The sequence below is a fragment of the Carcharhinus amblyrhynchos genome, chromosome 2, assembly GCF_965287045.1.
Source record: "Carcharhinus amblyrhynchos chromosome 2, sCarAmb.v2.hapA, whole genome shotgun sequence".
Taxonomy (NCBI): domain Eukaryota; kingdom Metazoa; phylum Chordata; class Chondrichthyes; order Carcharhiniformes; family Carcharhinidae; genus Carcharhinus; species Carcharhinus amblyrhynchos.
In genome coordinates this window covers 143156000-143169443 of record NC_137325.1, presented here as the reverse complement: position 1 = coordinate 143169443, position 13444 = coordinate 143156000, and the positions used below count along the sequence as shown (strand labels likewise).

Here is a 13444-nt window from a genome sequence, read left to right as displayed (position 1 = left end):
TTGAAAGTTTGTTTTTTGAAAGTTTTAAGGGCACTGGTTCCTCAGAGGAGTGCAGCCAGAACTGGGTTTGTGGCACCAAGACTAGCTTGACTGGTGAGGAAGAACACAGGATAGTGATAGAGGATTCAATAGTCGGGGGAGTGGGCAGGCATTTCTGTGGCCATGGACATGACTCCAGGATGGTATGTTGCCCCCCTTGTGTCAAGGGATCACAGAGTGGCTGTAGGACAGTTTTCTTGAGTTTGGGTGAACAGCCTGAGGTTGTGATCCACATTGATACCAATGACTTAGGAAGGAAAAGAGATGGGGTCCTGCAACTTGGAATTTCAGAAGGCATTCAATGCAGTGTCACACAACAGACATGTGAGAAAAGTCATAATTTTAGATTCCCCTACTTTTGGGAAAAGATGTTGACTGTCTACCTAGAGTATGCCCCTCATTATTTTATAGACCTCTATAAGATCATTCCTAAGCCTCCTACGCTCCAGGAAATAAAAAGTCCCTGTCTCCCCAGTCTCTCCTTATAACTCAAACCATCAAGTCCTAGTAGCTTCCTAGTAAACCTTTTCTGCATTCTTTTTCATTTAATAATATCCTTTCTATAATAGGGTGTCCAGAACTGAACAGTATTCCAAGTGTGGCCTTACAATATCTTGTACAACTTCAACAAGACATCCCAACTCCTGTATTCAATGTTCTGGCCAATGAAACCAAGCACGCTGAATGCTTTCGTCACCACTCTGCCCACCTGTGACTCCACATTCAAGAAGCTGCTTCACAGCTCCAGGGACCTGGGTTCGATTCCCAGCTTGGGCCACTGTCTGTGTAGAGTTTGCACATTCTCCTCATGTGTGCGTGGGTTTCCTCCGGGTACTCCGGTTTCCTCCCACAGTTCAAAGATGTGCAAGTTAGGTTGATTGGCCATGCTAAAATTGCCCCTTAGTGTCCTGAGATGCGTAGGTTAGAGGGATTAGCGGGTAAAATATGTAGGGATATGGGAGTATGGCCTGGGTGGGATTGTGGTCGGTGCAAACTCGATGGGTCAAATGGCGTGCACTGTAGCGTTTTTATGATTCTAAGCTATGAACATGTACTCCTCGATCTCTTTGTTCTGTAACTCTCCACAATGCCCTACTATTAACTGAGTAAAGTCCTGCCCTGGTTCAATCTGCCAAACTGTATCACCTCGCATTTATCTAAATTAAACTCCATCTGCCATTCATCAGCCCACTGGCCCAATTGATCAAGATCCCATTGCAATCCAAAATAACCTTCTTCAGTATCCACTATGCCACCAATCTTGGTGTCATTTGCAAACTTACTAACCATACCTCCTAAATTCTCATCCAAATTATTAATATAAATGACAAATAACAGTGGATGCAGCACTGATTGCTGAGGCACACCACTGGTCACAGTTTGAAAAATAACTCTCTACAACTACCCTCCCCTGTCTTCTGTCATCAATGGTTCCTATTTTCAAGAAAGGGAACAGGGATAGCCCAGGAAATTACCGACCGGTGAGTCTGACCTCAGTGGTTGGTAAGTTGATGGAGAGGATTCTGAGGGACAAGATTTATGAGCATTTAGAGAAGTTTAGAATGATCAGAAATAGTCAACACGGCTTTGTCAAGGGCAGGCCGTGCCTTACGAGCCTAGTTGAGTTCTTTGAAAATGTGACTGAACACATTGACGAAGGAAGAGCGGTGGACGTGGTTTACATGGACTTCAGCAAGGCGTTTGATAAGGTCCCCCATGCAAGACTTCTTGAGAAGGTGAGAGGGCATGGTATCCAAGGGGCTTTGGCCTTGTGGATCCAGAACTGGCTTGCCTGCAGAAGGCAGACAGTGGTTGTGGATGAGTCTTTTTCTGCATGGAGGTCAGTCACCAGTGCAGTGCCCCAGGGATCTGTTCTAGGACCCCTGCTGTTTGTCATTTTCATAAATGACCTGGATGAGGAAGTGGAGGGATGGGTTAGTAAGTTCGCCAACGACATGAAGGTTGGTGGTGTTGTGGATAGTCTGGAGGGATGTCAGAAATTGCAGTGTGACATAGATAGGATGCAAGACTGGGCGGAGAAGTGGCAGATGGACTTCAACGTGGATAAATGTGTAGTGGTCCATTTTGGCAGGACCAATGGGATGAAGGAGTACAATATCAAGGGTAGGAGTCTTAGCAGTGTTGAGGAGCAGAAGGATATTGGGGTCCGGGTCCATAGGGCGCTCAAATTGGCCTCACAGGTGGAGGATGTGGTCAAGAAGGCATATGGTGTACTGGCCTTCATTAATCGAGGGATTGAGTTTCGGAGTCGGGAGGTAATGCTGCAACTTTATAAGACCCTTGTCAGACCCCACTTGGACTTCTGTGTGCAGTTCTGGTCACCTCACTACAGAAAGGATGTGGAAGCTATTGAGAGAGTGCAAAGGAGATTTACAAGGATGTTGCCTGGATTGGGAGGCATGCCTTATGAAGAACGGTTAAGGGAGGTAGGTCTCTTCTCCCTGGAGAGACGAAGGTTGAGAGGCGACCTGATAGAGGTTTATAAAATGTTGAGAGGAATAGATAGGGTGGATTCTTGGAGGCTATTTTCCAGGGCTGAAATGGTCGCTACGAGAGTACACCGGTTTAAGGTGCTGGGAAGCAAGTACAGAGGAGATGTCAGGGGTAAGTTTTTCACTCAGAGGGTGGTGAGTGAGTGGAATCGGCTGCCATTAGTGGTGGTAGAGGTGAACTCACTGGGGTCTTTTAAAAGACTTCTGGATGAGTATATGGGATTTAATGGGATTGGGAGTTACAGATAGTCCTATGGCTTGGTAGGTTTGGATGCGATCGGCGCAACTTGTGGGCTGAAGGGCCTGTTTGTGCTGTAGTGTTCTATGTTCTATCAAGCCTTGTATGACTGAAGCCTCTGTTGAGTTCTCACTCTCATCCCCATTGACATCATTTTAAATGAGTGCTGCCACATTTGGCCTAATGCTGCCTTGATGTGAAGGTGGTCACTCTCACATCTCTGGAATTCAGCTCAGCTGTTTCAATGCTTGGACAAAAGCTGTGAGGTGGCCTGGAGCTCAGTGGACTTGGTAGAAGCTAAGTTGAACACATTATTGGGAAGTAAGAGAGATTTAATAGCACTTGATAATATACACTGAGTATGCTAATATGTAAAAGCACATGTTATCAATTTGTGAATATTTATATTTTGACTGTAAGACAGCATAAAATCATAGAAACATAGAACGCTCCAGTGTAGAAGGAGGCCATTCGGCCCATTGAGTCTGCACGACCACGATCCCACCCAGGTCCTATCCCACGACCCCATGCATTTACCCTAGCTAGCTCCCCTGACATTGGGGGTAATTTAGCATGGCCAATCCACCTAACCTGCACATCTTTGGGAGGAAATCGGAGCACCCAGAGGAAACCCATGCAGACACAGGGAGAACGTGCAAACTCCACACAGGCAGTGACCCAAGCCGGGAATCGAACCTGGATCCCTGGCCCAGTGAGGCAGATATGCTAACCACCGTGCTACCCTGCTGCCCCTGTGTCACCATGCCACCCTGCATGATATGAGATGCAGCCAGAGGAAACTATAGCTAGAAAAGGTGCTGCACCCTAACCCTTGGTCAACAAGAAAGCAGAAATGTGGTTCAACTATAACAATGATGTGGAGATGCCAGTGTTGAACTGGGGTGGGCGCAGTAAGAAGTCTCACAATACCAGGTTAAATTCCAACAGATTTATTTGGAATCACAAGCTTTTGGAACACTGCTGCTTCATCAGTCACCTGATGAAGGAGCAGTGCTCCGAAAGCTCATGATTCCAAATAAACCTGTTGGGCTTTAACCTGGTGTTGAGACTTCCAACTGTAACAACACAGACAACAGACAATGGCTTGAAAGTCACGTTGTTGTTATGTCATTCGAGACCCCAGGACACCTCAAAGTACTTTACGTCCAATGAATTGGAATGTTTACTCGCAGTTTTGAACATTCCCTTTGTAAACAAGAAAATGTCAATTGATTCATCCCAAACTTTCTTTTACACATGTTGGAGCTTAAATTATGGAGTGATTGAAAGCTTTTTGTCTACCTGTTTCTTTATTATTATTCCTGTCAGGATGAGTGTGAGCTGTACAAAAACGACAATGACCAGACTGCTTCTTCCGAACCATTTATGTACAGACACTGTCCGACATCGGACAAAACACAGGTAAAAAGTCATTACACTCAACCAAGTTAATTAGAGCCTTTCGTTTAAATGTAAAACTCCGTGGTGAATCTGACATTAATTGTATTGAGTAATGGCTATCTAAAGTTGTTTTTGATGCCAAAAACCAGAGCAGCATTTGCTAGTGTTCCATTAATGCACCAGCTACTCACTAGAACTTTTGGTTTACGTGCTGAAACTTCTGTGAAATCTTGTTTTGTTATCAGCGAGTGGGGTGACCGATTTGCCAAAGTTTGCCACCGCAAAGCTCTCGTAGCATTTCTCGCTGAGCTAGGATTCAGCTTTCCCATCACCTTGCTGCGGCGCGACCACAATTTCACACTTCCAGTTCCTCCAAAAACTGTATTTGATGGAGAAGTATTTGTGTCTTGTTACTGTTCCTCACTCACTTTATTTCACTGGAGGTATAATCGATCTTTATTATGTAACTGGCCTCCACTGACTACTGGAGAAATAGTCCTCTGTTAATCAGAGAGGTTGCTGTAGTTTTAGTCGTGTGTTCTGATGCCTCAAGTTCACAGAGAGACTGGCTAAGTAGACTCTGTAGACTGTTGATCTGAGTGCTTTGGTTAGATAAGCTTTGTAAACAGCCTTTGTGATAATCTGTCCCACCTCCAACTCGTCGGCTGGCAAAGTGATGGCAGTAGACACTTTTAGGATAGACACCACCGGTGAGATGAATTTTGTCCCCACCAAAACCCCAAACAAGTGGATATTGAGTAGAGGGGTTCTGGAGAGTGAATTGGAGTGGAAACCCTGGCAGATTACCTCCTCTCCAACCCAGGAATACTGATACTCAATTGTAACACCTCTGTTGCCACCCTGACTGACTTCAGTTAATTCACCACAAACTGCTGAACAAAGATGGAATCTGGCAATTTTTTTTTGTCAAATAGGATATATCATTTTTGTTGGCAAGTGTCTTCAAAGAGTTTTACACTGGAAAAGTTATTGGCAAGGATGTAATAAAGAACCTTCTGAGATCACGTGGTGGAGACAATGAGTACCATGAGAGATTTGTGCAACAGCTACAAGAGGTATGACCTTTTTCTTTTCCTGCTTCCTTGCTTTGCCTCATTTAGTGCTGACAATTATCCAAGACATAGACTGTATTTGAAGCTGTTCCTTTTACAGATGTTTTCCCCCCCCTTCCAGTTGACTCCTTTTCTCCCCTCCTCCTCTTCAGAAGGGACAGTAAGAAGTCTCACAACGCTAGGCTTCTATGTGGAGATGCCAGTGTTGGACTGGGATGGGCACAGTAAGAAGTCTCACAACACCAGGTTAAAGTCCAACAGGTTTATTTGGAATCAGGAGCTTTCAGAGCGCTGCCCTGTTAACAGGTGAGTGGAGAGGTAGGACAGTGCTGCGTTTGTGAAACCGATCTCTCCGCTCGCCTGAGGAAGGAACAGCTCTCCGAAAACTCCTGATTCCAAATTGTTGGACTTTAATCTGGTATTGTGAGACTTCTTGCTGTCCCCACCCAGTCCAACACTGGCATCTCCACATAGAATCCTACAGTGCAGAAGGAGGCCATTCAGTCCATCGAGTCTGCACTGATACAATCCCACCCAGGCCCTATCCCCGTAACTCCATGCTTTTACCTTAGCTAGTCCCCCTGACAATAAGCAGCATTTTAGCATGGCCAATGCACCTAACCCACACATCTTTGGACTGTGGGAGGAAATTGGAGCACCCAGAGGAAATCCATACAGACACGGGGAGAATGTGCAGACTCCACACAGCTAGTGACCCAAGCTGGGAATTGAACCCGGGTTCCTGGTGCTGTGAGGTAGTAGTACTAACCACTGTGCCACCGTGTCATCCCAACATCATGACTACCATCTCCTGGAGGCGTTCATTCTTCCCTCCGAGATGGTCATTAGGTGCAATTCACATTACATTCTTGATCACATGGCCATTTCTGGGGCCTGAACAGAGGCTACGAATGTCTGCAGGATAACCCAAAGTGAGAAGTTTCATCAGTGAGCCCAGGCTGCTGTCTTTGCTCTTCAAAAATCTCATACTTTCCTGGACATGAGTCACCGGATATTTGCTGGAGCAGGAACCCTGGTTAATTGCCAACTCTTTACACTGGAGACCGATGCCCTTTATGAAATGGTGATGCTGGCGTTGGACTGGGAAAAACACAGTAAGAAGTTTCACAACACCAGGTTAAAGTCCAATAGGTTTATTTGATAGCACAAGCCACTAGCTTTCAGAGTACTGCTCCTTCATCAGGCAAGTGAGAGTTCTGTTCACAAACCTTGTGCTATCAGATAAACCTGTTGGACTTTAACCTGGTGTTGTGAGACTTCTTACTGCCCTTTATGAAACCTGACTTCCCAGTGTGCCTGTGAACAGATAATGGGGGTCAAAACTGGGCCTGCATACCTTAATAATAAAGATGCACTGTGAGGGAAGGTGGTGTCTGCTGCGTCCTGCTTGGGGATTCGTTGTTGCTACACAGCTGAGAGTGGTCCCACTCCCGGGGTCTTACCTACCTTATGTCTGCCACAATATTGGGCTGTGGAAGCATTTTCCTCTTAGCCACGCTTCCCTTTCTATCTGCTGTTCTTCCATTTACACGCCCTTTGGACATATCTTTTGTTTCTATCTCATTATTAACTAATCCTGCCTGACACCATACTCACTAAGGTCAATTCATCACTCCTACCCTTCGCTTTATCACAGAGAATTCCCTTTTTGTTGCTTTCCTGTTCTTCATGAACATCTTCCAATACTAATGGAAAGTCATTGACGTGACACATTGACTCTGTTTCTCGCTCCAACAGATATTGCAGTGCTGTGTGTTTCAGAGCTCATTTACATAGACTGTTTACCATTTATATAGATGATCTGGAGGAGGGGGCTGAGTGTAGGGTAACGAAATTTTGCTGATGACACGAAGATGAGTGGAAAAAACAAATTGTGTGGAAGGTGTGGAAAGTCTGCAGAGAGATCTGGATAGGCTGAGCGAGTGGGCGAGGACCTGGCAGATGGAGTACAATGTTAGCAAATGTGGGGTTATCCACTTTGGTAGAAATAATAGGAGGAGGGATTATAATTTAAAAGGCGAAAAGCTGCAGCATGCTACGGTGCAGAGGGACCTGGGGGTCCTTGTGCACGAATCGCAAAAACCCAGTCTGCAGGCGCAGCAGGGGATCAAGAAGGCGAATGAAATGTTGGCCTTTATAGCGAGGGGGATAGAATAGAAAAGTAGGGAGGTCTTGCTGCAACTGTACAGGGTACTGGTGAGGCTGCAGCTGGAGTACTGTGTGCAGTTTTGGTCGCTGCATTTGCGGAAGGATATATTGGCCTTGGAGGGAGTACAGAGAAGAAGGTTCACTAGGCTGATACCAGAGATGAGGGGGTTAGCCTATGAGGAGAGATTGAATAGACTGGGTCTGTACTCATTGGAGTTTAGAAGGATGAGGGGGGGATCTTATAGAGACATATAAGATAATGAAGGGGATAGATAGGGTAGAGGTAAAGAGATTCTTCCTGCTTAGAAAAGATAGCAGAACTAGAGGGCACAGCCTCAAAATAAGGGGGGGGAGTCAGTTTAGATCAGAGTTGAGGAGGAACTTCTTCGCTCAAAGGGTGGTGGATCTCTGGAATTCTCTGCCCATTGAAGTGGTGGAGGTTGCCTCGCTAAATATATTCAAGTCACGGGTAGATAGGTTTCTGATAGACAAGGGAATTAAGGGTTATGGGGAGAAAGTGGGAAAGTGGAACTGATCCACTTCAGATCAGCCATGGTCTTGTTGAATGGCAGGGCAGGCTCGAAGGGCTAGATGGCCTACTCCTGCTCCTATTTCTTATGTTCATAGACTCATAGAGGTTTACAGCTTGGAAACAGACCTTTTGGCCCAACTTGTCCATGCCGCCCAGTTTTTACCACTAAGGTAGTCTTAATTGCCTGTGCTTTGTCCATATCCCTCTATGCCCAACTTACCCATGTAACTGTCTAAATGCTTTTTAAAAGATAAAATTGTACCCACCTCTACTACTACGTCTGGCAACTCGTTCCAGACACTCACCATCCTCTGTGTGAGAAAATTACCCCTCTGGACCCTTTTGAATCTCTCCCCTTTCATCTTAAACCTATGCCCTCTAGTTTTCGACTCCCCTTCCTTTGGGAAAAGGTGTTGACTATCTAGCTAATCTAGTCCCCTCATTATTTTATAAACCTCTATAAGATCACCCCCACGCCTCCTACGCTCCAGGGAAAAAGTCCCAGTCTATCCAGCCTCTCCTTATAACTCAAAACATCAAGTCCCAGGAACTGTTCTGTTTTTTGCATCAGAGTTCCAGTGCGTGTAGTATTTGCTTTTGTTGTTTTATTTTAAGCTATAGATTGGCTTGGCAAGCTGAATATTTTGCTTCTCCCTATTTTGGAGATTTTCTCTTGCACTCGTTTGGCCTCCAAGTATCTAACCAAAGGATCAAAAGAGAGCTCATAGCAGCAGATTCCACACTTCCCCCGTTCCTTAGGGAGCTCTAAGATGGAGGATTTCAATGTGGGGAAAGGCTGGGATGTAAATTTATATCAAGGATCCACCACAAAACCCCTGTGCCTCAGTGTACACAGGCTCAGTATTAGCTCAAAACCAGTGGATTACGCTCAAACTATAAGTCACACGTGGTCAGTTTGGAACAGGAGGCACAAAGGGTCATTCAGCACCTGAAAGAGAAAGCCAGGCTAATATTTTACACAATGAATTTCCATCAACAGTTGGCTGCTAGAGCAGTTTAAAAACATGTAAGGACATAAGAAATAGGAGCAGGAGTAGGCCATCTAGCCCTTTGAGCCTGCCCCACCATTCAATAAGATCATGGCTGATCTAAAGTGGATCAGTTCCACTTTTCTGCTTTCTCCCCATAACCCTTAATTCCCGTGTCTATCAGAAATCTATCTACCTGTGACTTAAATATATTCAGCGAGGTAGCCTCCACCACTTCAAAGGGCAGAATTCAATGTCTGTTTTAAATGTGGCCATCAATTTAAAATCCATGAATTTTGGTGATCACTAAATAGATTCACACAGAGTATGACAGACGAATCGCAGAAGCTGATGCAGTGGAAAAGCACATTATCCAGGCCCGGGCACGGGCCACAGCAGCAGAGGAGAAGGAGATGAACAAAGAAAAGAGTTATGGAAGTGAACAGGATCATAAATCACTGGGAATGCCATCAGGTAAACCCACTGGTCACATAACACTAGTGCTTGACAGGAAGAAATAGTTCAAAACGCTGGAATCTTTCTAATCAGGAGGGGATCAGAAACAAGGACTCCAGTCTTGTAAAAGCAGATCACCACAGATGCTGGAATCTGAAACCAAAAGAGAAAATACTGAAAAATGTCAGCAGGTCTGGCAGCATCTGTGAGGAGAGAAAAAGAGCTGAAGGTGAGTCCGGAATGACTCTTTGTCAAAGGTGGACAGCTTTGACAAAGGGTCATCTGAACTCAAAACGTCAGCTCTTTTCTCTCCTCGCAGATGCTGCCGAACCCGCTGAGATTTTCCAGCATTTTCTCTTTTGGCCCTAGTCTTGAAATCTTCCCTTCTCACCCTCGGTAGATTGACTCTTGCCGAGACTGTTGCCATTGGTTTTGATCACCTTCTGCTCCTTCACCAAACATTTCTTTTTCCAGGGAGTGAATGTTGGTGGATTGTCTGTGAAAGACATTGTGATACAAATCAAACATTGGAACAAAGAAGGCTGAGGGGTGACTTGGTAAAATTGTATGCAATTTTGAAGGGGGAAGAGATAGAGTGGACAGGATAAAATTATTCCTCTTGGTGGAGAATTCTAGAACCAGGGGACATCGATTCAAGATAAGTGGCAGTTGGGGTAGAGGGGACAGGAGGAAGAATTTCTTTTTATAAAGGGTGGCGGGTGTCTGGAATTCGCTGCTATTGTGAGTTTGCTATTTGTGGGAGACTGCTGGGCACAATTTGGAATGCTGTGTTTCTTATAGCATGGAATTTGCTCCCTGAGTTGGTGGTGGAGGCAGACACTCTTGTAGGGCTATGGGCCAGGTACAGGAAAGTGGGATTAGAAAGGGTGTCCTCCGGCTGGTATGGACAAGATGGGCCAAATGGCCTCCTTCTGTGCTGTAACATTTCTGTGGTTCTATTGTTGACGGCTTTTATCTTGGTATTTTCTGTGTTTATTTGGCTACAGTACATATGGAGCTGTGCCTAGAGATTATGGAATGGGGTGGGTGATTAGGGGTGGAAGTCAGTGCAAGCCAGAGTTAGAAGGACGTCGGAACCTGACGTGACCTCGCTGACTTCCAGATATAACAGTTTGATTTGCTTTATTATTGTCACAGGTATTAGTATACAGTGAAAAGTATTGTTTCTTGCGCACTATACAGACAAAGCATACCGTTCAGAGGGAAGGAAAGGAGAGTGTGCAGAATGTAGTGTTACAGTCATAGCTAGGGTGTAAAGAAAGATCAACTTAGTTGCGAGGTAGGTCTATTCAAAAGTCTGAGGCATCTGTGTAAACCCTGAGGTTTGGTTAGCGAGTGGGTTGTTGTCACATGCAAGAACATAAGAACATAAGAAATAGGAGCAGGAGTAGGCCATCTAGCCCTTCGAGCCTGCCCCGCCATTCAATAAGATCATGGCTGATCTGTCGCTGCTCAGTTCCACTTTCCCGCCCTCTCCCCATAACCCTTAATCCCCTCTCTTATCAAAAACCCATCAACCCGCGTCTTAAAAATATTTAGCGAGGCAGCCTCCACCACTTCAACGGGTAGAGAATTCCAGAGATTCACCACCCTTTGAGTGAAGAAGTTCCTCCTCAACTCCGTTCTAAACCGCCCCCCTTTTATCTTGAGGCTGTGCCCCCTAGTCCTACTGTCTTTTTTGAGCAGGAAGAGTCTCTCCACCTCTATCCTATCCATCCCATTCATCATCTTATATGTCTCAATGAGATCTCCCCTCATTCTTCTAAACTCTAACGAGTACAAGCCCAGTTTATTCAGCCTCTCCTCATAGCTCAACCCCCTCAACTAATTTCACCCTGCATTCTGGCTTTTAAGTGCACAACATTCCTGAACTATCTGAATCTCGCCAAGGTTAACCAGGGGACGAATAGGGCTGTAAAATTAATAGGCTTTTAAATTCTGAACCATGATAGCTTGTTACCTGCCTGATTCCCAGAAATTAATAAAGAAAGTCCAGCTTGTACCTAGCACTTTGCGAATGGACCACATAATTTAATAATAAGTCAATGTTTTATCAGAAAAGAATAAACCTTTTGCTGTGTATAACTGAAATGTGGTCACATTTACATATTATCAAAGTCAACTGTGAATTATTACTGGCAGCAGTCCAGTTTTATACTATATTGAATGTCAAATAGTAAGTAATCTCACAATACCAGATTAAAATCCAACAAGTTTATCTTTTAGCACGAGCTTTCGAGCGTTGTCCCTCCATCAGGTGCGTGAAGAGTTCAGTTCACAGACCGGGCATATATAGGCACAAACTCAATTACAAGATACTGGTTGGAATGCGAGTCTTAACAGGTAATCAAATCTTCACAGGTGCAGACAATGTGAGTGGAGAGAGGGTTAAGCACAGGTTGAAGAGGCATGAATTGTCTCCAGCCAGGACGGTTAGTGAGATTTTTGCAAACCCAGGCTGGTCACGGGGGTTACAGACAGTGTGACATGAACCCAAGATCCCTGTTGAGGCCGTCCTCATGTGTGCAGAGCTTGGCTATCAGTTTCTGCTCAGCGATTCTGCATTGTTGTATGCCATGAAGGCTATCTTGGAGAATGCTTACCTGAAAATCAGATCCGATAGCCAAGTTCTGCACACATGAGAACGGCCTCAACCGGGACCTTGGGTTCACGTCACACCATGTATAACCCCCATGACTTGCCTAGGTTTGCAAAATCTCACAAACTGTGCTGGCTAGAGACAATACATATCTCTTTAACCTGTGCTTAACCCTCTCTCCACTTACATTGTCTGTATCTTTAAGATTTGATTACCTGTTAAGACTCGCTTTCCAACCATTATCTTGTAAATTGAGTTTGTGTCTGTATGTGCCTTTTTGTGAACACAACTTCTCATTCACCTGAAGAAGGAGCAACATTCTGAAAGCTTGTGCTACCAAATAAACCTATTGGACTTTCACCTGGTGTTGTGAGATTACTTACTGTGCCCACCCCAGTCCAATGCTGGCATCTCCACATCAGAACTTCAAATAGAATTGAAACCACAACCACACTGATTTCAATCTCAGGAGCTGCTCTAAGAAATAAAACAGCACTGTGGTGCACTCAATGTGTGAAAAAGGACAGGCAAAGATCAGCTGGTTCATCAAACCTGACCTATACAGGCACTAACTTCAGCACATCAAGCCCCCTGACCTGCCTGCTCCCCATCTCTACAGCCGCACAAATTCCTGCAAGAGGCAAAAATCCAGAGTTTAGGAAAAGCAAACATCAGAAACTCTTCTCTGTCTCCTTAAAGGTATTCAAACTAATGAGGTTTGACAGTGACGCAACCAACTATAAAGGGATTTTTTTTTGCTTCACAGTTATCTCCCTATGTCTCTTAGGCAGGAGAGGGGTTTGGGCCAGGAAATAACTGGAGAAGAGAGGTATAGATTTGATTTATTATTGTCACATGTATTAACATACTGTGAAAAGTATTGTTTCTTGCATGCTATACGGACAAAGCATACCTTTCATAGAGAAGGAAAGGAGAGAGTACAGAATGTAGTGTTACAGTCATAGCTAGGGTGTAGAGAAAGATCAACTTACTGCAAAGTAAGTCCATTCAAAAGTCTGACAGCATCAGGGAAGAACCTGTTCTTGAGTCAGTTGGTACGTGACCTCAGACTTTTGTATCTTTCTCCCTACGGAAGAAGGTGAAGAGAGAATGTCCGGGGTGCTTGGGGTCCTTGATTATGCTGGCTGCTTTTCTGAGGCAGAGGGAAGTGTAGACAGAGTCAATGGATGGGAGGCTGTTTGAGTGATGGACTGGGTTTCATTCATGACCCTTTTGTACTTTCTTATGGTCTTGGGCAGAACAGGAGCCCATACCAAGCTGTGATACAACTAGAAAGAATGCTTTCTCTGGTGCATCTTTAAATGTTGGTGAGAGTTGTAGTGGACGTGCTCAATTTCCTTAGCCTTCTGAGAAAGTAGAGGCATCGTTGGGCTTTCTTAACTATAGCATCAGC

At 44.9% G+C, this 13444-nt stretch overlaps 1 protein-coding gene across 1 annotated transcript in view; it reads left to right on the top strand.

Annotated features, from left to right (window-relative positions):
* The first annotated feature begins 2459 nt into the window (after positions 1-2459).
* The window catches only part of dlec1 (DLEC1 cilia and flagella associated protein), a 137626-nt gene continuing 126641 nt past the window's right edge, over positions 2460-13444 (top strand). Inside the window, exons 1-4 of the mRNA XM_080214794.1 lie at positions 2460-2486; positions 4120-4212; positions 5127-5267; positions 9269-9428. Coding sequence (XP_080070920.1) covers positions 2460-2486; positions 4120-4212; positions 5127-5267; positions 9269-9428 — 421 coding nt within the window. The remainder of the gene's footprint in view (positions 2487-4119; positions 4213-5126; positions 5268-9268; positions 9429-13444) is intronic.